This window comes from Pyxicephalus adspersus, chromosome 1, assembly GCF_032062135.1.
Source record: "Pyxicephalus adspersus chromosome 1, UCB_Pads_2.0, whole genome shotgun sequence".
NCBI classification, from domain to species: Eukaryota; Metazoa; Chordata; class Amphibia; order Anura; family Pyxicephalidae; genus Pyxicephalus; species Pyxicephalus adspersus.
The window spans coordinates 25546128-25572574 of NC_092858.1; the positions used below are offsets into that span (position 1 = coordinate 25546128).

A 26447-nucleotide genomic window follows, 5' to 3' on the forward strand; every position below is an offset into this window, starting at 1 on the left:
TCTATCTATCTATCTATCTATCTATTCATCTATCATCTATCTATCAATCTATCCCAGATTCCAGTTCTTTGTTTTTGCCCTCCCGCCTGTTTGCCCCCTTCTCTTCTGTTGCAGCACCCTGTCACCCATTAAAATAAAGTCAATACATTTTTTGCCCTGTGTCCTCAGCTTGGTAATGTGGTCTTCTGGGCCCTTTATAAACTAATTTCCCTATGATGATGATGATGATATGATGATAAGCAAATCCTAAATGCTGCAGAGAGCAGATTTGCAAGTCCTTATGCACCATAAACTATCTCTTAGGTCAAGGGTGCCCAACAGGTAGATTGCAAAGGTAATGCGAGTTGATCGCGGAGCCCTGCCTTTCAAAATAAACTCTACTGCGCACAGGAGATATTAAGTCCAATTTTTTATTGTAGATCATTTTGACTTGGTCATTTTAAAAGTAGTCCGCAAGCTAAAAAAAAGTGTGGGCACCCCTGTCCTAGGTCAATGCTTTATCTCTCTGGTGCATTGTTTTTGCTTTATCTACCAATCTATATTCAATTTATTTTGATCCAAAATTTACCCCTTGTTACACTGACTAAAAGACTACCTAATGGTGTGCACACTGGATTTTCATCCCCTAAAATGGTCCTTTGTGATTATCTTTGATGAAAAGAGGACATATCATCAGATTGTAAACATTGTTGGTTTCCCTTTAATATAATAAATAAAAGTTTTTATATATATTTTTTTTAAATTGACTTACTTTTTAAATTTTTTTTCAAAATTGCCCACCCCTTAAGTTTTTACTGGCAGTAAGGTAAAGACTGAAGGGAAAACCTGCAGCCTTCTGTTGATACTTACGTCACACATTCCAGGGGACTGGCTGCTCTTTCTGCGCATACCTGAGATCAGGCATTGCGTTTTCAGGGGCTTTCTTCAAATGCAGGGCTGTGGAGTCAGTACAAAAACCTTTCGACTCCGGCCCTGAATTTTCTGGTTCTTCCGACTTCTCTAATTTAAATATGCTGATGTTCCATATTGATTGAAACACAAGATACACAACATTTTAAGACTACCAGAGCTCAACCATTGTAAAGCTATATGAAAGTGGGTTCTGTTTTTTGGAAAAAGAACTCCTGGTCAGGAAGATGACACTCTACCCTATTGACCAACCTGTAATTGCCCGTGAACCAGTGAGGTTTATGCCTAAATTATAGGCAGTCAGGTGTCAGTTTATTCAGAGGCAGTTTATTCAGATGGTATTTTATAAGGCACCCTATAAAGTAGAAAAATTGCAAATTGGCAGCAAAGGGTGAGGGTTAACAACAGCGATGACGCTTATAATCCCTCTTAATAGTGAGTATTAAGATTCAGTTGTGCAGAGTGACAAGGTTGCCATGAATGCACTTAATCATTTTTGGTATATTTGTTAAGTGCTGTTAAAAGCATTTTTTGTGTACACACAATTTAACATTTAATAACAACAGTAAAAACTTTTTCAATATTGTTAACCAGTCCAATCATAGGCACACTTTTTAAAAATAGGCTGATGCACAATAGCTCATAAAAGTGTATGCACTATTTGAACTTTTAAGCATAGATGTTGTTCAAAGCTATAAAAATAGATCTCAGATATTTTTTTTAAAACATGCCATAAGGATCTCTTTGGATTTCAATCATGCATGCTAAAAATGCATGGGTCTCTAAACCTGCTACAACATTATCTTAGACCACCAGAGTGCAGACTCACAATACATAAGAATAAGCTTGTAGAAAATTTCAGTTTATTGCACACTTCTAATATCTATGTATTTACTATGAAGCTGGGGCTGCTGCAGTACAAAACTGGATTGTGTGATCTTTTAGTAAAGCTGCGTACACACTTCCAATTTTTATCGTTGGAAATGAACGACGAACGAACGATCGATTGGGCAAAAATCGTTCGTAAAAAAAGTAACCAACGACGCCGACGAACGAGAATAGTCGCTGGGGGGATGAGAGGCGCAGTTCCCGTAGCAGACCGTCATGTGAAATGTTGTCTCGCTCCAACAACCAATCCTTGCACCACATTCGCCGCTTCTTCTTCTTAACCTCCTCCTCCTCTTTAAGCAGACATATCAAAGCAATTGCGGCTTTCTTCTTCCTTGACAAAAATTTGAAAGGCATACTGCACAAAGGGAAAATGGAACAGTGTGGTGAATGTTTGATACGAACGTTCGTGTACAGTATTCACTTCCTGTGGTGCACGTCACTTCCTGTACCGTTCAAACGATCCCATCTATTGTGTGTACAATATCTGCGAACGATCGTGTCGTTATCTGCATGTACAGGATCGGTGCTATACGATCGTTCGCAGATATCGTGCAGGATCGTTCGTCGTTCGTTTACCAACGATAATTATTGGAAGTGTGTACGTAGCTTAAGTCCTAGTTGCTGACAAACTTGGCCTTTTTCCTCCTTGTGCATTCCCTGTGCAATCCTAGAAAGATTAACCCAAACTATAAAGGTTTATGGCCCACCTTAACAAGTTAATTTCTAGAAGGGCCATGCACTGCATAGTTCCTGTTGAATCTCACAGTTTGTGACATTTATCATCAGCTAATATCCCCTGGAGAATGTTGGGCAGGAAAACATCCACCTGTCTTTAATTGTACCTGAGCTCCCCATTGTACTTACATAGCCCATCTGATGGATAAAAACTTTGTGCAGTTGTTTCACTTCACTCTGTTCCCTTTTCCTGGTAGTTTGTGCTATATGTGCGCAATTTTTTGAAAGTGAAAACCACACATTTATAAAAAAAAGAACAATGTGTATGGATAGTCCTCAAGTTTAATAAAAGCTAAAGCTTACAGCCAGATTCAGTAGATTGTTCACTGTTGAGAATGAAGCTCTTTCTTCCACAATTCTGTGAAATCGATCACTCTAGGAACTATGAAGGGCTGTGCTGAGAACCCCAATATTAAATTAGCTTTCATTCACTCAGGTTTAAAGAAATGTTCAGAAAACTAAAGAAATAAAGACATTGGTATGCAACATTGTGTATCCACTTAACTGTATCAAATCCAGCATAAAAATCACATTTTCAGCTAAAACAAATGAGACTTAGAAATACAGTCAGCTTGAATATAAAGATTCTAATGCTTAGGTAAAGCTTCTAGATTTGAATCTCTAATAATTTATTCTCATGCAATGCTTTAGGGTCCACAAAGGCAACTGTCAGACCCTAGCCAAGCTGTCTAGTAGACTGATATCACCTCTGTGAGCAATATTAAACTGACACAGAAACCAGAAACTGACATCTGGTAGAAATTGTTATGTTAGTGTATCCAGATGTGCAGGTGGCTTCATATTGCAAAGTTGTTAGCATATACCGGATTGAAAAAAAAAATGAATTGAGAAACAATGTGTATCGATGTGCGCATAATAGGCAGAATATATGGTTTGTTTGCAAAATAATTGTGTGTTTTATCTACAAGGAAATAGCACGACAATCATTACTTCAACTTAGTATAGGAAAATATCTGTAATATTATGGACATAATAAGTGATAATAACACTCTGAATGATTTCTGAGAGGAAGATAAATGTAGAATAAACCATGTGCATTATGAGTGATGCTAAACATACCCAAGGATTTTGACAACATGCAGTCAGTCCATAGGAAAGTACATCTACAGCCTCCTGTATGACAGTCTGAACCATCTATTCCCAACCAGGGGTCCATGCAACCTAGGGTTCCTTTGGAGTTTGCAAGGGGTTCCTCGAGTAAGTGGTCGTACCGTTGATGTTACCTGTATTGTCCCTGTACCAACACCTCTTGAAAAAGCCAGTGGCAAGACACCAATAAATTTTGAGTCTGTGTCTGAAGGGGTGGAATTCCGGCAACAAATATTAGGGGTCATTTTCCCATTATTTTCAATAAATTGTATTTAAATGGGGTACACAGGATTTTATGTTTAATGCAAGGGTTCCTCTAGGGTAAAAAGGTTAATCTAATTGGTACCAAATTCAGTCTCTGGTACACAAGCCTTTTAAAGTAAACACATACCATCACTTACCTTTTCTGACTGTGCCAATTCCTCCTTCTTTTATTTTTCACATGCACCCCTATACAGACCCTGCAGATCGCTGAAACAAATGCGGTGCTGTTAATCCAGAGCAGTGGGCAGGACTAGGTGTAGCCAGGTGCTGACATAAGCCAAAGGCTTGCAAATTATCATTAAAAATGGTAACCATGCTTGCAAATTCTCATTCCACTGTAGTACAAGCGGACACAGCCTACATGAGATTGGCAACTAATGTTCCAATGTGTTCTAATTTCATGAGCAGTTGCCACCCTATCGTAGGAAGCTGAATCAGGAAATTGTAGGACTTTCCACCAGAAAACTATGACAAATTGCCTACGCCCTAAAATTAAGTGCTACAGCATTTATTCTTTAATAAGAGGTCATCATTCTATCTTGTAAACTATTTTTTCAATCAATATGATCAATATGTGAATTACTATTAACAAAACAAACAAGCGGTACACTATAGTAATAGTAATGCAAAAATAGTTATCCGTTGTCCCCTACACCTCTGTATGTATATAGACCCACATATCTAGAGCAGTGGTCCCAACTTTTTGGATTTATATTCCTTACAGTCCTTAGATTTATGAAGATATATTTTTTTCATTATTTATTATACGTCTCCTCCTTAAAAGGACCTAGGAAAATGATCTGACACAGTATTTATAAAGCATTTAGCTTTATGTATTCAGCAGCTTTATTCAAGTAAGAGACCTTTCTATGCTGTAAAGTCTAAATAATATAAATGTATATTTGAAGGACCTATAAAACATTCCCTGTCCTTTCCCAACAGATCTTTTCACATGCAAATGTATATCTGTTAGCAACCACAGCAAACAGTGAGTATCCACTATTACTGTAAAACAACATGTTCCCTTCACAAATAATGTATTCCTGTATGTATAATTTATTTCACATTCCTACAATATATTACATGTTATAATACACATATACATATACACATGATGTAATACATCTATATAATCTAACCCCTATAGCTCAATATCCAGTATGTCACTCTTCAATCATGCCTAATAATCATGGGGACATTTAGTTTGATCAGTGCATATGCTATAAATGTTTCACTGTACTTTGGGTTTTATTTGTATATCCCTAAATACTTTAATTGAAAATATCCTATTGTGCTACATTTTATTTGTTTTTCACATAAATAGGCGTTCAACGTTTATACCCCTGACGAAGCCAAAAGGCGGAATGCGCCGGGTTATAAGACGTTTCACACTCTGCTTACGACTCTAATGCTTTACAGTTATTCTTTATAGTTGTATTGTGTCTAGATTCATTACCCCATACCATGTTAATATATTTCACCATAAGTGTTACCTCAACTTTTTTATAAACACTAGGGAATGAGTACAGAGGTACATAAAACCTCCTTACTAATTCCCTGAAGGGGTAAATTTATTTACAGTATAAATAATGAAACAAGACCTTAATGTTAAAGTATTTTATTATATGTATATGATTGGTGTTTAACTGTAACTATTTTTTTACAGCTGTGGGACTCCTGACAGCGTGGGATCCCCAAGCACTAGAAGGCAAATGAGGACAAGTCTCCCTATTCAAGTGTAGTGCCAACTGGCTGAGAAAAGGTAAACCCAGATAATGCTTAAGCCGTCTTCAGGGTGTTTCTTTTCTCAGCCAATCAAAGGAGAGGTTGCATGGGGACACTGCTCCCGAGTCCCCAGTGGAGCATTGGCACGTGTTCTGCACCCACTTGCCAAAGGTCTGCTAGGGCTGCTTGATGCAGTGTCCCTATACAACCTCTCCCTTGATTGGAGAGGTCCTATTGGGGAAGCCTGTATGTGCACACTGCTCCTGGAATTTATAACATGGGTGCAAAACATGTGCCAAAGCTCCGCTATGAATTCTGGTAGCAATGGCCTCATACGACCCCTCCCTTGATTGGCTGAAAAGGGTAAACACTGATGACCCCTTAAGCAGGCCTAGAAGAGCTGTGTCCTTTACAAAACCTCTCTCTTGAGTGGCTGAAAAGGTAAACACAACTCAAAGAAACACTCTAGTGTAGACTAGCCTATTGAAATGCATGGGTTAAACTGCGGGGAAACAGTCTGTGTAGTGACTAATATTGTTATTCTGTATTTAAATAAAAGTTTTTATAAATTTTACATTGTAAGTCGGAATTGAATTGGCCTTAAAAGTCCCAATTGTTTATGTTTTGTCTTGTTATGTGAACTCCAACACTCGTTGTATAATGGTATTTATATTTATTAGGCATATAAGCTTTCCTATAACATACAGTATTCGACATTCTGCTTGAGGTCTGTCTAAATAAACTGAGGAGATTGCTTGGTACTGATGAGGTTGGAGTTCAATGCCAGTGACAGCCAGAGTGGGCAGCACAGGAGCAAAGGAAGGTAACCACTAGAGCCTGGGCAGTGAGCATTACAGCCCAATGCAATGTACACTACATTCTTAGTAGCCACCTCATACCCAGGTAACTTGCGTACAGAGATGTATATGGTCACATGAGTTTATTATCTGGGAATAAAATCCAAACACTGGCTATCCAAACTCATGAACAGTAGGCATATAGTGTTCACCATTTTGCTTGAGCTCTGCTTGGGGTCACAATGATTTCTGTTTGATTTTGTTACAGGATAAATGATCTTTCCCAATTGTGAAGAACAACTCCTTGAAGGACTTCTGTGCTAACCAAAACTGCTACAAAAAACCACCACAGTGTTGTCCTAAAAGCTGTTCCATCATAGTTCAGAGGAGTAAAAAAGTTTTGGTACTTAAAACAATACTGACACTACAGTACAGTCCACACATATGCAGTAAGCATAGGCATTAGGCACATATTGGAGTTTGTTGTGTGATCCAAGCAAATTTTATTTCAGCAATCAGCTGATGATTGTCATGCAGAGGAGCATCTCTTGATAACATGTTGGACCTTGAAGCAGATGGGCTACAGCACCAGAAGACCACACCATTCCCATCAGTTAAGAACAGGCACCTGATCCTCGCACAGATTCACCAAAATTGGACATGAGAAGATTGGAGAAATGTTACTTGATTTGATAAGTTTCAATTTCTGCTTTGACACTTGGTTGGTATAATCAAAATTAGCATCAGCAACATGAAAGCTCCGATACTTCCTGCCATATATCAACAGTTTAGTCTGGTGGGGGTGGTAATAGTGTCAGGGATATTTTATAACACACGTTGGGCCACCTGGAACCAAGTGAGCATCATTTAAATGCCACAACCTACCTTGTTGTGTAGCTGACCATGTCCATCTTCATATGACTGCTTTCACCAGAATAATGGTCCATGTCACAAAGATCAAATTATTTCAAACTAGAGAGAAATATTTCCAGTACCTTGCTAAATTTATGCCACCAAGATTTATGACAGATCTACGGAAAAAGTGGGTCCATCCAAGTACCAGCAAGGAGTGCCTAATAAAGTGACAGTGAATGTGTACATATATGTATGTATGTATGTATATATATATATATATATATATATATATATATATATATATATGTGTGTATCTGTAGTGTGCCTACATAGAGAGGATTCTGCTACATGATCTCTCCTCTATGGCTCTAACACCGCTCTACCTCTTCAAACAAGAAAATCCCCTCCTAAAGATTCATAACCAAAACAAGAAAATTAGCAGACCATTGTGTTTTTCCCACTTTAATGATTTGGGAAAATGCTCTTTGATATAAAACATAGCCCATGGGATTTGCAATTGTTAATTTAAACATTCTTATCATACAAAAAGAAAAAAATCATTATGAATACATATATGAGGCAGATAACAAAGTGGACAGTTATTAAAATGGAGCAAAACAACATGCAGTAAAGTAAAAAGGATTAAACACACACTGTAATCCAATACAATAAAACAAAATTATAAATGTTAATTAAAAATGCTACATCTACAAAAATTGAGATAGTCATTGAAATGTACACCACGGACAGCCAGCACATGAATACATTCTGCATCACAAGCTAGGTATACTTAAAAAAATGGTGATATTACATTTTGTGTACTAAGCTCCTGTGCTGATTTTACTAGTATGGGCCTTTTTTTTTATAAATTTCAAACACATTCATTTATTCTTAGGCCTTGCACAAGAAATTAGGTTGTTTTCCCATCACCTGTGCCAACCCGTCCAATTCTATCAGAGCAAAAAAAAGAAAAAGGAATTGTTCTTGTTACACAAAAAAAGTTTCATGAAACGTCTCTCACTATGACAGCCCATGGTTAAGGCATATTCTAGGTTTTGGATTTATGTGTGACAAAAAATTGCACTCTACCCATTCAGCTTTTTTTTTTTTTTTTTTTTTTTTTTTTGTTGCAGCTTTAGTTTTCTGAGGTTTTCTGTTGTAGAGACAAACAATGTCCAGTTGTCACAAGAAAACATACATTTTGACTCTAAATGACAATCATGCTTCAGTTCTTTAAAGCAGGACACATCCAATAAACTATGTGAACAGTCTTTTAAAAATTGATAAATAATAACAATAGAACTGTAACACATTTCTTTTCTAGAGAATTTTGAGAATAAGCTTTCCATAGTGCTACACACATGAGCAAATATCTATGCATTTAGACTTTTTTTTTTATTTTTTAATTTTTTTTTTTATGCTGAAGGGGAAGAAAGACTAGTTTTAACTCTATAACAGCTTTTAACAAAGACTACAGACGTACCAATTAAAGGGTAAGATTTGCCTTAAAGAATGCTATTAGAAAAAGAATCTCTGTTTATACTTGAGTGGTACCTAGTGGCATTTCCTGTTACTGCATTTGTCTCAGCTTTGACAGATGAGGATACCGCTCCATCTATTGGCCACCAACAGCCATGCACAAAAGATCATTTAGGGGCAAATTACCCAATATTACTAATTCAAAAGTACAAAATACTTTAACCTGTAAAAAAAGAGAGCAAAACATGCTTAGATGGTGATTTTTTTTCTTTTAAAGAAATGTTTTAAAAATAACATATCATGGATGTATTTATTCACACTTATTGGCATTTCTGTTGTTTTAAATGTTAGTTATATGGGCCTCATTTTGTGCCCTAGGTTTTATTTGAGTCAAAGCATGTGTCTTCTTTTTAAGGTAAAATAGCTACCTCGGTTTCAGATTGGTTTATATTTGAGTATATAGGTATATGTCAAGGCATTTGCTCATGTTATCAGCACTGAAGGTAGCAAGGGTTGCGTCTTTTCCAGCAGGAAAGTATTCACCTTTTCTATTTCTTCTCACCAAGGTTGTCAGCATGATTTTAGGAGGTCACTTATGAGCCACTATACAAAAATTACTGGCTGGGCTATGCAATGGAATGTATCAAACTAGTATTGTGAATTAGAACAGTGGGAAAGGGATGCTATACTTGTTTTGTAAATTAATACAGTTCTCTTTTTTAAGCATTTAAAGACTACTAAAGAGTAAAAATGTACCAGAGGGGAGGGTTGTTGTTACAGTTACATTTAAAGACTACAGTCATCCTATATAACTCAAAATTGAAAGACCATCACCATGTATATGTTTCACAACCCAAATTCATTAAAAATGTGATAAGAAAAATGGGCGGACCCTTTCATTATAGAGTGTAAACTTATTTATGCCAATGGGAGGAGCTTAAGCAGTAGGGGAAGTGGGGCCTTTAGCAGTTGCCTTCCAAATGACCCTAAAACCTTTATATTTCAAAAACAATGAGCAATACCCACTTGTCTCTTTTACTATTATTTTTACAGGCACCCTGCAGTGACAATCCTGTCCTAAATGCATAAAGTTTCCATGCGCCTTTGAGAACTTTCCAAATTAATATTATATGGCAGCATGTCCTAATTTTTACCCTAAAGCTGACTTTGTTAGGTATTCACATAGATTTTTACCAGTTATTATTTAGGCCTAAATTGATAGAATACACAAAATACAAATAAACTACGGACATGACATTTTATCTTCCTGTTATGCTGATCCTCTGGCTTCACTTATTTCTTAACCACCCATACCAAGTCAGAAAAAAAAGTCATACCGAGTCAGAAAAAAATTCAAAACTTCTAATGATTCTATTTCTTGTATATTAGTAACTCGAAGGGGTATATCTAAACGATTCACAAAAACAAAAAGCAAAAAAAGTACATAAAAGTTAACTAGAGATGGGTGACCATACTTTATTATATATACCTGTACAGTATTAGGTAGGCTTCAGTGAATGTAAGGATGGTTTAAAATGTACATCGGTGTGAAAAGGACCCCTCCACTAGGTGGGGGTCGTTATAAATTTGTCCAATAGATGGTACTATGTTTATTTCTGTTCACAATAAATGCAAATTTCAATTATTGTGAATCTAATAAACTTAGCACCATCTAAAGGACAAATTGAGAATGGCACCCGTATTAAACCATGTATTACTTTGTTTATTTAACTAAAAAATATATTTCAAATATGTTAAAGTACATTTGTCCCTACGTTTTAGACACATTTCCTTTTTTAATCTTGAACCTAAAGATGAAGCAAGGATTTTTGATGAACAAATTGATCATAAATATATCCCAAAGTGTTAATGCCACTAGGTCAGAATAACAGACAGAAACTATTATTTTTTGTACAATGAGAACTTACAGCAGGGACAGTTTCTATAATTGTTTTTAAAAGAATATTTCACATAAAGAAACATTCTTTCTTAGCTTGAGAAAATATATTTAAATGGTCCATTCAGGAAAGGACAATTGTAAGAATCTGAACCCCACGCAGTGTTGATTGATATTATTACAAAGGCCTATTGGTGATTGGTTCTCTACTCCATTCCTGCCCCAGTAAGTATTTTCCATACCTTCATACATATGAAGCATACTTGATGGGTATGTTTGCTGGTCATATGGAGTTTTTTTTTTTTTTACAGTTCACTAATGTTCTCCTGAGATTTTGCACCTGGCTATGTGAAACAGTCAAATATGCAGAAATACAGTATATATTCCTCGATTTGACACTGTCCATTTAGCTTATACTGCTCTTTGTTATTTTATAAAATGACAAAAAACTACATTTCTTCTTAATAATAAAATGTAACAATGGAATATAGAAATAGCTCTGTGTGAAAAAAGCAGTTTAGCTGGTCTCTAAATAGTTGTGTTCTCCTATAAGAAGAATATAGAGTCAATATACTGTACATTATTGAGTCTCAAAGGACTGCCTTTCAAAGTCCTCCAATTATTTTATGAAACAAGGCCAAGCTATATTAAAATAAAAAATGTACAAAACCGAATATGGAAAAAAGCAAAATGGCTTCATTGGTAGTTTGATGAAAGCAAAATGGCTTCAGCAAAGGCAATGCTTATCTGGAGATGCCAAGACAGTTTGATCAAAGTTATTTTCCATCTGAAAAAGAGTTGTAGGTGGATATGTAAATGCCTCCAAAACATTCATAGGTTTCCCCTTCGTAGGGAGATACAGGTAGGTGTGATAAGTTCAGCCATAATCCAGTTAAGTTTCTTTATTCATCATGTAGTCTTAATTATTATTTCCCCAGAAGACTTTTTATGGAGAAAGCCAAGTTTAAGGGAGGTGTGTTGGATAACAGGCTCCTCGTTCCATACCAGCGACGTGGACAAACTCTTCCGCTCATTCCTGAAAAAGGATCTTCTGCGCTGTCTGTGAAGCAGCTGTTTGAGCTTCTCTTTAAAAAAACTCGTAGTTAATGTGTACAGGATAGGGTTCAATGCACTGTTAATCGGCAAAATGAATATCACAATCCAAGAAGTTACAGTCCCTACAAACAGAAAAAAATGAGAACAGGTTGAAGTCAAGCAGGGAACAGTGAAATTACATAACATTTATGTGTTTGTTACACAGCCGAATGAAAATAATGGAACAACATATTTCCTCATAAATGAACAAAAGCTGGGATTGGAGGAAAGGATTTTTTGTGTAGCTTTCACTAATTATATTTTTATTATTAAACAGACCATCTGTTCTCTGATTTGCTTGGTGTGCACTAAATAGTTAGGAACACAAATACCATTTATCATGATCGATTGGTTGTTTAGTAAGATTGAACTTATGAAATATCATTTGCCATCTTTTACAACCTGTTTGTGAAGGAATTACAAATTCAATTGTGAGCTAATTGCTAAAGAACTTAATGAACCAGAATAGGTACATTAAAATGACTCTGTCGCTAAAAAAGGAGAAGTAAAAAATGGTTGCCTGTAAAAGTGCAAAAATATTTACTAGTTCTGTTGTACGTGACCCTATCTTTAGTCTATCTTTATTCTCTAGAGCTACAATCATCCATATGATTTTTAGCATCTGACACTTTCTTGGATCCCCTTTTTTAAGCAGCCAGCCTGTGTATCACTAATAATTGGCTGCAGGGATGATACATTATGACAACAGTGACAGATCAAAGCATTTTGTTCTATTTGTTCAATGAAATCCAAGAAGCTTATAACCTCCTGTGCACTCGGCCTGTGTTGCATTTCTAGAAGCTACAAAATACCTCCACCTATGATATGGAGGGGAGGATTGTGTATGTGTGTGTGTGTGTTGGGGGGGGGGGGGGGTCTGCAGTACTCCATTGCCATTCCACAAATATAACTTGGTGTATGGGTGTTGTCATCACGTCACAAGAGCTGTGTTTCTAGCAGAATGTCCAGATAAAAAAAAAAATGAAAAAAAGAAAATTATTGCAGCCACCCACATCTATGGATGGGTAAGCTGAAACATGTTCGCACAGTTTGCACTTGGTCAGGAACTACCCTTAAGACTTCTGTGTTAAGCAAATTACAAATCCATGGTCCATGGTCCCATCCAGACTCCACAAGCTCAATCCTCAGGTCTTTATAGTATTTTCGGGAATGTGGTGAAGTCTGGATAGTAGTTCCTACTTAGTGGCAATGCAATAGGGCAAGCAGATTGTGGAAAAGGATATTCAATCATTTTTTCTGTCTCTAAATTACATCTCTCCAAATCACCAGAAAGTGCACTTTATCTTAAGAAAGACCTCGGTCCACATATTTATTACAGCTAAATCTCTTTTATATTTTTTATCGGCCTGCTTCATAATACTGAGACATTGAAAGTCCTCTACCATCATCCTAGACTTCATCAATCAAAAGCTAAACTGGATCATAGTAAGTTATACATTCTCATGCACCCTTAACAATAAACTCATTACCTTTCATAAAACCTGGGATTTGTAAATTTAATATTTTGTAGATTCATGATTACCTAAAGGGGGCACCCCTATTTCCCTTTTTTAATCTCTTTCCTCCCTTTCCTCCGCTACGTACACACCTGCAATAATTGCGGTTGGAAACGAACGACTAACGACCGTTCCCTCAATAATCGCTAACAAAAAAAGTCCACAACATCGCCAATGAACGAGGAATATTGCTGGAAACGAACGACCGTCCTGGCGGATCTAATTCGGTGACAATTGTTCACAATCTATTGTGTGTACGGTCGTTCAGTAATCGTGGATTGTTCTGCAGTATACTTTCTCCTTTACATGTCACTTCCGGCATCGTTCAAACGATCCTATCTAGCGTGTGTACATTATTTTGGATTATATTTGAACGATCATATCGTTACAGCATGTACAGAATTGTGCACAATACTATCGTTCAAAATAATTGTGCATAATCGTTGATCTGTCATAAGTCGTTTGTTTTCTAATGACAATTATTGCATGTGTGTACCTAGCTTTAGTTTCATCTTTTTGCCCCAAACACCCCTTTCCCTGGATCTTTTCCTTTCCCCTGCTCTATTCTTCTCTTCATCACACAATGTATATAATCCATGAACTTCCTGATCATCATGGGTATCAAATCATTTGGCAGTATCTTTGTTAATTTTGGCAATCATTATATGATTGTCTGGGGAACAGGCTAGTTCTATATGTTTGTTTGTTACTGCTCCCTGTCCCCCCCTTTTTTTTCCACACTTTGCCCTTAAGATATTTCTGTTACCATGTTTCTGAAAACCAATAAACATATTAGAGTTTTATTTTTGTCAGTCTTAGTCACTGGTGTAATACTTCATCAATTCAATATTGCAAGAACTAACCGGTTTATTGCTAATAACCAATTGCTTATTTTGTGGATATGCTACAAACATAAATTTCCTGTGTGCTATTAAGATTTTTCAAAGTAATGACCATGTAAGGCTTTGAATGGTGAATGAATCAATGTAAACGAATAATAGCCCCTTCATCTTTAGCACCTTAAGGTTGTAAGTGGTGTGTGGTGTATGATCAAGGACAAATAATAATGGTCCACTATAATTAACCTGACAAATTATACTGTATACCTATTTTCAATATAGCAGAAAGAGAAGGGCAAGAAATATATTTGTACATATACACAGTCTGCTCTTCATTTCACATTTATCTCTCAGCTTGCAGTGTAGAGCTTGTCAATCAGGATAATAAATCATGTCCTCACTAATGATCAAATGCAAAAGTTATCACAGAAACAATTTCAAAGCTTTTCTACAGATACAGAGATACCCGAATGAGTATATTTTGGTATACATATTGTTTGTGAATATAAATGGATCAGCATGAACCTAGGCAACATTTGTAAGTTTTTCTGTTAAGTAAAGCAAAATTTGGTTATATTGCATATACCTGGGATTTCCACACGGAACAGGGAAAGAATTTTCAAAAGAAAAACAGGAATCCAACACACTGCATCTGAAAATACTATGAAGAAAAATCTGTTGGCTACAGCAACATCTGTGTGAAGGTGATTTCTTATATCTGATGTCTGCAGAGCTGTCTTCTGTATGGAGCAGAACATGCTGACATAGGAGAAGACTATAATAATAAAGGCCACCAGGTTAACTCCTATAAGAAAAAAATATCAACAGAAAAAAAAGGAATTATTGAACTAGTATAAGTTGTTTTCTGTATATTTTTATTTCTGTAATAATCAAATAGTAATATTCAAACTAGCAGTCAACAATAAAATCAATTGATTGTATCAACATATGGTTGCTTCAAGCGATATAGCAAGAATAACTATTGGTAATAACATCCCCTGGACTTCACCACCAAGTGATGTAGCAAGAATAATAAAAGTGGTAACAACCTCCCCTGATCGCTATTACCCCTGAGAAGCTCAGACTTGACTGCTTCCCATTAATATTCATCGAAGAAGTGACTGCTTCCCATGATTATAATTCAAAGAAGATTAACTAAATCATTTAAGAATGTTAACAAGATAAATAGAATAAATATTAATTTTTACAATTATCCAATCATGTAAAAAAAGGCAAATTCCTATTCACTCACTTTATCTATTGTGGGTGAATGCACACAACTGTAATGTATTTATACTTTCAGAAATTCTCACTTTTATAAACTCTAACTTGATTAAGTATTAAAATAATTTGGTATCTAATAAAAATTTGAAGAAATCTATTGAAGAAATCATTCACTCATGATTTTTTATCTTGTGCAGTCCAAGATAATCTTAGTAAATCAAGCACGATTGGATAAAAGACTCAAAAATGTTCTATCTTATATTGTGTGAACATTCCCAGCTTCTTCAGTAAATCAGCCTTATTAGTTGGTTGACTGGCTATAGCATTGTTAGGAAGTCTGCACAGCACTGTGGATGCTACTTTTGGGGATTGTAGCCATAATGAAATCAGCAATAATACCGTTTATTGCACTGACACTATTGTCAAGAGCTCTATTTCCTCTTTTTTAGGGTAGGATTATAGCAGAATATAGCATTCTGAAAGGGCATTCTCAGAAGTTCTGTTCTTTTAATATAGTACTCTTGACTGGGCAGCCAATCTTTTACATGGCAGTCCCTCTCTCATTCTTTTATACATGTTGTGGTGTATATTGATATGCACTTATGACCAACCTTTACTATGGTGTTTCTCAACCAGGGTTCCATGGTTCCAGAGGTTGATAGGGTTTCTTGAGAATTCAGTGAATTGTTAATATCAGGTCAGTTTAACTGACACCAATGATCTTTTTGGCTCTAGAAGGGTGACTTCCTACTGGTCAGCAATGTAAAAGGGAATTTTTCTCACTGACCACCACAATAATGTACTGGGAGCTAATGTTCTGTAATTATAGAAGGGGTTCCCTAAAGACCTGAAAGTTATTTCAAGGGGTTCTCATATGTTAAAGAGGTTGAGAAACATTGCTCTACAGTGAGCATCATCAACAATCTGCCACCAAATGCCATTTTTTACATTATCTAAAATATTAATCTCTGGAGGGTAAATGAGTCAGTAACTAATAAAAATAATCATACTTAGCTAGAAATGTATTAGAAATGAATTAATTGTTACACACCACTGGGTACCATCAGGCTAACAGGATTTTCTTATGTTCTAGTTAGAAATTGTTGTATTACTACCCTTTCATTTCCTGTGGACAGAATGGGGTTGATTTGCTAAAGGATTATAGGCTATGTACATGGCAAAGTGAAGTACCCCCTTGCAAGTGATGTATCACTAAACTTAAGCTGCGTACACACGTGCAATTTTTGTCGTTGGAAAGGATCTTTCACGATCCTTTCCAGCGACAAGGGAGTGCACGATGCATGAACGGTGCTGTACACACAGCACCGTTCATGCTCTATGGAGAGGGGAGGGGGAGAGCGACGGAGCGGCACCCTGCTGCGCGCTCTCCCCTTCCCTTTCATTAGGATCGGCTGTCGTCCATCGTCCGTGGATCCGGCAGGTCGGTCGTCCGGACGATGGACGACACCGACTGTACACACGGCAGATTTTCGCCCAATAATTGGCCGATGCCGATTATCGGGCGATAAAAATCTGACGTGTGTACGTAGCTTTAGTAAATGATCATCCAATTATGTACAAGATAAAAACCCTTTTTTCAGGATTTCCTTGCACATGATTGGGTATTCATTAAAAGTGAACTTTAATCACATTCACTAAGCAAAGTCATAATTCACCTATGTATATGAACAGCCAAAATGAATTTATTATATCAGCCCCAATATCCTTTAACCTCACAGGGAAGAAATCTATTTCAATTGAAAATGTAAGTCACCTAGAAATATTCCCAAAGAATATCCCTTGCCACCAGCCTCTTCTGTTTGATCAGGATACAAAGGGAAACAAACCCCATTTTTTCCATAGTAATTTCCAAAAAAGTCTTCATTCCAGAACGGAATTACAGCAATTATGAATCCAATGACCCAAATCGTCATCAAAGTTATGAGTGTCTGCCGTCGGCCCGGACGAATATTGCTGAATGGAAATACAATCGCTAAGTACTTCTCCAACGTCAAATAGGTCAAAAGCAAAACAGAGACTTCTGTGGAAAGCATGGCTAAAAATCCAAGGCTTCTACATTGGAGACTTTCCATCCATAGAAGGGCATACTTTTTATACTGTCCCCGGTACTTAACATCAAACACTCCAATGAAAAACAGATAGACACCCATCAGACAGTCAGCACCTGTTGGGAAAAAAGAAGTGTAAGTTTTTTTGTACTGCCTAACATCTAATGTAGGCGACTTGTTGATACCATTATATACTGTATATTCTCCACCTAATTTTATGGGTAAATCTGTTTTTAAGTCATTTTCTAAGAAAAGACACACACTTCAATCAGTATACAAAAAAAAGGGAAAATGAAGTTTTAGCTGAAATAGAAAACAACATAGCAACATTTATAGAACATTGTATAAAACAAAGAAAGACATATAAAAAGGGAGGGGATCAAAGGACACAGTAAATACAGCTATAGGGGCTCCACCGAGTTTTAAAGGCAATCTGTACTGAGAGAAATACACTGACTATGGGTGTCCACTTTTTTGCAAAAACCTGATAAAAGCAACCATCATTGCTTCAGATGCAGCACTGGCAAGTCCTGTATGTACGAATGTATATTGTGCTCATGTGCACAGGAGTTCATCCATTCCCAGAAACTATCTATGCAAGGATTATATGTACAGCACAGGGTACATGATGAAGATTGCAGGTACATAGCCTATCCCAATTTTTTAAGGCTTAGTTCTACCACAGCATAGTTTTAATACTTGTTGATTGTGCCAACCCATCATTTCTTGACCTTTCTGTAATAAGATCACAACAGTGCAGTGAAATCAAACAGAAGGATTATTACCCTGTGGGCAGGATATTCCTAGTTGGGAATATACTTTTAAGTTCAGCTTTTTTTTTCTTTTGTAAAGAAAGTTTAAGTCATATGAATAAAAGCTGACCTTTGTAAACAGCCTTGCAGGTTTATTATTGATTGTCCTAACCCTTCTGCTGTCCTTTTGGTTGCACAGCTTGGCAGGTCGCAAGTGTAAAAAAAATTGATTTACTGGATTAATTGACAAAAAATTTTCTCAAAAAAAAGTGTACTGTCTAGGTAAAACTAGTAATTTTGCTTTTGTCCATGGGTATACTTTGAAGTGGGACAAAACGAAAAACAAAAAAAAAATGATACTTACATTTATTCCTGGTCCCACGTAGTCCTTGAATTCCTCTTTGTTGCGGCACGGAGGAAGAGCCGGGTGCCATCATCTTCTGTCTTCTCTTATGTCTTCTTCTTATCTTTATTCAATGTTACCTATGTCACGCGATAAAGGGGCGGTACTGCACCGTTTCTTTTTTAAAAAAAACAACAACATTTTTACTTTATTTAGAAGGGTTGTCTACCCTTTTATGTAAAGTAAAGATGTTGAGTTTAGGTACGCTTTTATATATGACAAGTAGTCCTCCTTAATATGGCAGCCTATGACTTCTTAAATAAAGCTACAGATTACCAATTTTATACATTCAGGACATCAATTCTCTCAATATGAAAAAGTGTCTACTTACAGCACAAGATCTTTATGGACATAGTATGAGTCTTGTTTTCTGACTGAATAAATGACCGCATTCCGATGACAAAGATGTTTCCAAAGCAGGTAATGCAGGCTATCACCCAGACAAAGACCCGGAGGATGGTGTTGGCCAGGAGGTTTTCAAATGATGAGATACCGTCTGTAAGTGGTGTACATATCCGCACGTGAGGTGCATATGAACAATATCTAAATTTTTTAAAGTATCTTAAAAATAAAAAATAAAACACTTTTAAAAATGATTCTTGCTTTGTTTATTAAATGAAAACAATAAATGCAAAATGTGTGAAAGAATAGTACACAAGAGCTGTAATAGTTTAAATCTGTAAAGATGAGCTGTAAATTCTGGTTTGACTTTCAGTGTCAAATTGTAAATTTAGTGATATTTGGTAAGTGTAATTTTAAAACTACTAAGATTGGTTAATATATTATCTTTGTATCTTTTATATTTATTCCTATTTAGTGAATAAGATTTCTCAACTAAAATTAAAAAATGTGACCTGGATTGATAGAATGCCAGCAAGTACCTGGATGCTGTAACACATGATTACATTTAGTTTTGTTTGTAAATGTACATTTTGTGCCATGTTAACCATCAATTATTGTGACAGGTTTGAAGTTTAAAGGAGTGATATCCTTTATTGGCTTACTTAAATCATTAAAAAAGCAAACTTCACACACAAGGTAAGTTGATTATACAATTGTTTGAATGAATGAACAAAGAAAGAAGGAAAACTAATATCTTGGAATTATATAGGGTCAACATGACATGCAGCTTTGTACAGAATATATAGTCATGTCACTGATTGTTCCTCAGAAGAGCTCAAAACTTAATGGCCCTGGTTTATTAAAGCTCTTCAAGGCTGGAGATGATACACTTTCCACAGTGAATCTGGGTTATCCAGCAAAACTGGAATGGATTTCTACAAAGTCATTTGCTATTTGTTAGCAAATGTTTTCAATCCTGGACCAGATCCATTCCAAGTTTGCTGGATAACCTAGCTTCACTTGATAAAAGTGTATCTTCTCCAGCCTTGAAGTGCTTTAATAAATCAGGACCAATGTCTTTTACTATTTTTTGGTCTAATGCTATTTTTTTTTAAAGCCAATTAACCTACTATTCTGCTTTTTGGATGTAGGAGAAAACCCAAGCAATTAAATGAAGAATCAAACACCATCTGTGAAACGCGTCAAATACAAATTGAGACACTGGACCTGCTTTATTAAAGCTCTTCAAGGATGGAGAAGATACACTTTCTTCAGTGAACCATTGTCTCAATTTGTATTCGACATGTTCCACAAATGGTATCTGTTTGGATCACCCAGCTTCACTGAAGTAAGTGTATCCTCTCCAGCCCTGAAGAGCTTTAAAAAATCAGGCTTACTGTATTTTTTCTTATTCTTGTTTTTAAGAGATTCTTTGTTCTTATTCTTGTTTTTCAAGATTTTAATGTGAAATAAAGTTTGTAATCTAATTTATGTAAATAAGTTTGAATTTGTTTAATGGTTCTGTTAATAATATTCAATAAAGTATTATGGTTCTGATCCCTGAAGCCCCATTGCTTCCTGCTTATTATTAGCCAATAGTTATACCTGGTGGCCTATCTTATGGAGAAACATAAGTGGCAGGAAGAGTAAGTCTAAAATATACATAATCAGTGTTTGTGGTAATAGGTTGCTGTGTCTTATGAAACATACATACATGTGAGACAGATTCTTCATTGGCTGGAACATCCTAGTGCTTATATTTGGAATTTCTATTTTTTCCAGAGCTCTAAAAAAATGGGGAAAATGTACATTCAGTTAAATGTTAATATTTTATGATACATTTAGAATAAGGATGACATGAAAAAGTGACATACAATAATTATGCCTTTGTAGTAATTTTGTTGAAAATACTATATTCAGGGGCTTTGTAACTAACTTAAATAATTGGTAATGGGTTACAAATCACATTTCATTAAGGACATGTTTCTTTGACCCCCTTTCCCGTCATTAATCCATTAGTAAATAGGACTATTGGTGCCGCAATATGGATGATGAAACAGCACAATAGCTTATAAAGAGGGCTTCAAGGAACCACTTGCACAAGGAAAGGAGCCTGTGGGAGTGGGGGATAAGGTAAGTACAATTCACTGGAACTGGTACTTTACACACTCATGCTTGCAGCACCCTAATAGAAAGGTTACATTTTCAATTCCCTAGAGTAGGCATTAACATTCATTTTCTATCTGTGACAGCAACTGTGGAACTATTCCTTATTCTTCTGCCCTTATGACACTTGTACAATGAACTTAGAATTTGGTTGTCACAGACACATTGGAAATATTGTCAACACAGACATAACCTTTACATTCTCTGTTTCAAAAAGAAGTGAGAGAATATCTCCCTAATAGGACCCAGACAGCAATACAAACTTGACAAGAGCTCTAACTTTTTCTTGCTGGGTTGTAGAGAAGTGAAGTTTTAAGGTAAAAAATTAGTTATATATATATATATATATATATATATATATATATATATATATATATATATTAGTAATAAAGAGACAGAGATTACATCAGTCAGCATACTGCAGTAATTTATCTTTACAAAAACGACCTTGCCATCATGCATCTCTGACATTTTCAAGATGATTACCAATGTCTAATTGTGTACGTGGGGCTGCTAGGAGCTTCAATAAGTTGTCTTAATTTATTTGGGTGACACCAACTAACAGAGACTGAATATGCCTCAATATGTTATACCACAGTGGGTTGTAAGCAGATTTTTACACCTAACCAATCTTCATAAGACTTGTCAGACTTTGCACATAATTGCAGACATTGGCTGCTGTATTTTGTATGTCAAGACTGTTTAGAATTAGTTCCACGTTATTCATAAATGGAAAAAACATGCTGTCCTCTTTTACAGAAAGCCCAAATAAATCTAAAACTGAACAAAATTGTAACAGCAATCAGGTTGATAAGTGAATACAAACAGTATATAGAAGCAAAGTAATTGAAAAAAAATTGTTTTAGGGACCAGATGTGTCTGCACAATGCATTATAGCTATTTCCTCTAATACCTGAATCCAGCCAGTGAAGAAGCAATCAGATGTAACCACAATATATACAAAGTAGGAAGAACAATAGATACCAGAATGCTTTTCTCAACCTGCCAGCATTACATTGGAGGCAGGACTTGTATTCCCAGATAGTAGGTTTATGAGCAATCGTAGGAACTCAACCTGGTACAGGAGTGGATTGCTGCAGCCAAACAAAGCTGGGAATTTTAATAAAGAAAATCAAGAAAGGTATAACTTAACAGCTATAACATATATTTTGCACTAATCAACATGATTGCTCCAAGAGATTACTTTTGATTTGTTTCATTTTTGGGTTTGGTTGGGCTTTAATTCCTACACTTACATACATTTCAAGCACTGTCTAAGGTATTTGCTTGTAAATTTTAACTGGTAACCCATACACTTCTAGTTGTGCCTCTAATGTAAGTTTTGTCCCAAGGACCACATGATGTGCATGACCTAAAAATGTCATCATCTACCAAGATCAGTCAGGACAAAGAAAGATATACAGCCTGATTTATTAAAGCTCCCTAAGAATGGAGAAGATTGACTAGCATGGGTGAACCTGTATGATACAGCATATCTGGAGTGGATTTCATAAAATCATATCCAATTTGGAAAATGTTTTCAGTCCTCGATCAAATCCATTCCGGGTCTGCTGGATCAGGCCCATAGTTTGCAAAACAGAATGACATAATTCCTTACAAAAGGTTAACAAAAGAAAAGGCGTATTTTATTGCTGTACATTTACTGGGACATTGGTTGTTTGTGTGAATGTTTCATCTCTCCAAGACCATCCTCAATGTATTCCTAGGGAAGTGTAACCAGAACATCCAGTGCTGTCTCTAGTCCATGGGGATTGGACATAAATACGCATAACCTGAACAAAAACACCAGTGCACTAAAATGCTGAGATAGGCACTGCCTGGCCAAAAAAAGTCACTTACTCCAATATTTTGTTGATCCCCCCTAGCTCTGATTACAACATGCATTTACTGTAGTATAATTTCATTGAGCATATCAGTGCCCCAATCTTTATTTTCACCAAGTATTGTGTTATTTTTTGACAAAATCTTGCTTTGATAATGGAAGAGTCAGACTGCTACATAATGTGCACATCCTAAAGATTCTCAATGGTTTCAAAGCTCATGTGACCTCTATGAATCCTGGCATTGTCATCTTGGAACATCGTCCATGCCATCAACGGAGAAAAAATTAGGTGATTGAAAAACCTGGTCATTCAGGTAGTCAGCAGACTTTATGATTTGGGCAAACTACGGAACCTAAACCATATCAACTGCAACCCCAAATTATTACTTACAGTGACTGAAGATGTGGTAGTGTTTCAAACTGTTCAGTATGGAGTGATAATGGGTTACAACTGAGATTACTGCAAAAAAATAAATAAAACAAAGCTGTAAGCATTCTGTAAAACCAATTCCTGCACAAAAACTACATAAACTACAGCTAGTGATAAATAGTATTTATTTAGATAATTTCATATATATATATATATATAACTGCTTTTACACATATAAATCCAATGTATTGCATTCAATACAGTTATTTTGTATTGAATGCAATACAAATGGATTTTGAATTTCCCGCCCCGCTTGCAACGTAGACATGCACCAACGTCACTGGGAACTCCCCGGTGACTCATCGGGTGCAGAAGCCGGCCGGAAGAAGGAAGAAGACGGAGATTGCATCGATGGATGGCATGGGACGCCAGTGGATCAGATAAGGCTGTATTTACTATTACCTTCCATAGGTTTACCTACCCTGAGTGTGACTTGGGGTTACCGCTTTTAGCATTTTTTTTCTAACCCGAGTCACACTCGGGGTTACTGCTAGGGAGGTTAAAACTGAACTCTGCAATATTCAATTATTGTCTAAATACTAAAGACAATGGTGTTCTTCTTTCTATCTGCTTTGTGTATTTTTATCTGTGTAGTAATACAGTGATTTCACCACTGTGCAGATTGGTCACTGGGGTGGAAACAAGACCAGGTCTTGTATCCTCCCCTTCCTGTACATTTCTGCAGGCAGTCTGTGGTGGGTGGAATTGCTTCAATCCAAAAAAGGCTATGTGCAGTACAGTGATGGTATCAGCACTCATTTATAAGGAAATATTTGAGTAAGGCATTTGGTGACACAAAGAGGATTAATATTCTTTGTGGCTATGGAATGTATTTAAACTATAGTTTTTGTGCCCCGAGTTCAGTTTTAAGTGCAATTTAAAAGGAATCTATTATCAAGAAAGAGCAGACTGAAATTCATTAATTTGATTAATGTTTTTGTTAGGTCTATCAATGTAATGACTGTTACAAGACATGAAAGTAGATTTCCTTAACAAGGGACACACACTGCAAATATACCAAGAGATCCCTATGCTTCTCTATTTTTTTAAAAAGTTTGGTCTACGGTTCCAAGTGTAATATTTTAAATCTCCTTAAATCAAACTAGGCATTTGCAATAAACCTAAATTAGTGTTTTATTGCAAATGTAGTACCTGAGGAAATCAGATCAATACAAGTGGTGATTTAAGCTACAGTCACAGAAATTGATGACTTCTTTTTACAGAACTTATAAACTGGCAATGACAAATATAAATGTTAAAAAGCGCTTAACCAATTTATTTAACTGTTTCCAAAAAAAAATATATTCAAGACACAAGCGAAGTTAGGAGAGAAGAAATAAACTCTCTAATGCTTTGGAGGGTTGGACCATGGAGCCATCTAGTGCCATCCTAGCCTCTAATGATAACAGTGATAGCTGCCAGTGTTCTGACGTTGGAACAAAACTTTCAAGCCATTAAAGTACTGGTGTCATAGCTGATCACATGTGCAGATCCAACTAGAGGCTAAGATGGCTCCATCCCTTGTTCTAAAGCATTGGAGCGTTTATTTCTACTATAAGCATTATTTATTATACTGTCGTCTTGCAATAGATTCACAATAAATCGGTAATATGTAACAATGAAAGAGTATTATTTTCACTTACAGTTTTTGCAAATGTTTAAGCTCCTTAAAGCTAGAGAGCGGCACTTCTGTGATTAAATTATTGGACAAATCTCTAGAAGTAACAAGTAAAAATAAAAGAGCTATTTTAAAAACCATTCAAGTGTTCAGTTTGCTAAATTGTATTATTAATGTTTTATTTATTATCACATATAATTTAGCACTTTCAAACAGATAGGAAAGCTTTTTTTTTTTCTTGAGCTTGTGAAAATGAACTAAGATTTGGCTAAGTAAGATATATGTTTCAAATATGTCTTCTTTATATTGGCTTCAATACTTAGGGATCAAGGTACTGCAGACTGTGGATACTGCCACCCGCTTTCCGATGGATAGCTCTACCTGATTTTTGATTGATATTTTTACTCACTCTCTGAGTAAAATCTGTCTGCTCTCTGATATATACTCCCACCTGTTTTATGATGAATACCTCTACCCACTCTTCACTAGGTATCTTTACCCACTCTCCAATAGGTACTTCTACCCATCCTCAAATGGATACTCCTACCTGTCTCAGATGCACACCACAGTGTTTACTAAAAATGGAGGCAGTAGGGTGTCTGTAACAGTGTTATCTTCATAATACTATAGATAACACTCACATTTCATCTTTTTTTTATCTTTTTATTAAATTGAATAGAGCTTTGATTAATAGGTGTGCTGGGGTAGGTTTTGTTAACAGGCCTTTACCAGAAGAAAGGTCATAGTACTACTTTATACCTGGGTCTCTTGTAAATGACTGATTTTGAGTCAATATGTGCTTAGCGTGTTTCCCTGATAAGACATCCCCATCAAATAAGACACCCCCCCATTTTTGCTCAAAATTAAAATAAAGCACCCCCCACAAATAAGACACCCACCGATACCTGATACTGTGTGCCTCTGTCTGACTCCTCGATGCTGGCTGCAGTGCAGAGTGAAACTGAAAGTAACTTCAAAGGACAAGCAAGCTGCTGATCCCTGCCCTGACCTTGGACCGGCCAGACCTTGGTCCTTGGCATTTTATTCAATAATAATAAATAAAGTTCTTAAGGAAGATCCTAAAACTGTTAACTTTGTTGGGGTCAATATGTTTTTAATTAACCCAGATCATGGAGGGATTCGAGAGTCATTCCAAAAAATTGTATATTGCCACTGAGGTCCTAGGACCTAATACCAGGGGAGAATGTCCCTGCCTGTAATGGGCCCCAGAATTCCAGTGGCCAGACTATGGTCAGAAAATTTTTTAGTATATGAAAGCACCTTGACTGAGTAATAATGAATAGGGATCACTTACTCACTGACAGCAAAAAATGGGACCTTCTCCCAGTACATACAAATGAATAATAATGCCAACGTAACATTCTTCTGCCCTTAAACACCCATATAATGAAGGCATTGACACCAAGCTCTAGTGAGGTAGGGAAATAGTTACATTGAAACAGCGGATATTATACCTTCAATGTAAC

General features: G+C 36.2%; 1 protein-coding gene across 1 annotated transcript in view; it reads right to left on the reverse strand.

Annotated features, from left to right (window-relative positions):
• Nucleotides 1-7732: 7732 nt before the first annotated feature.
• RXFP2 (relaxin family peptide receptor 2) overlaps nucleotides 7733-26447 on the reverse strand; it is a 139727-nt gene continuing 121012 nt past the window's right edge. Inside the window, exons 8-14 of the mRNA XM_072398662.1 lie at nucleotides 24986-25057; nucleotides 23304-23372; nucleotides 20618-20689; nucleotides 18893-19122; nucleotides 17112-17522; nucleotides 14700-14918; nucleotides 7733-11840 (exon numbers count right to left, since the gene is read on the reverse strand). Coding sequence (XP_072254763.1) covers nucleotides 11572-11840; nucleotides 14700-14918; nucleotides 17112-17522; nucleotides 18893-19122; nucleotides 20618-20689; nucleotides 23304-23372; nucleotides 24986-25057 — 1342 coding nt within the window. The 3' untranslated portion in view covers nucleotides 7733-11571. The remainder of the gene's footprint in view (nucleotides 11841-14699; nucleotides 14919-17111; nucleotides 17523-18892; nucleotides 19123-20617; nucleotides 20690-23303; nucleotides 23373-24985; nucleotides 25058-26447) is intronic.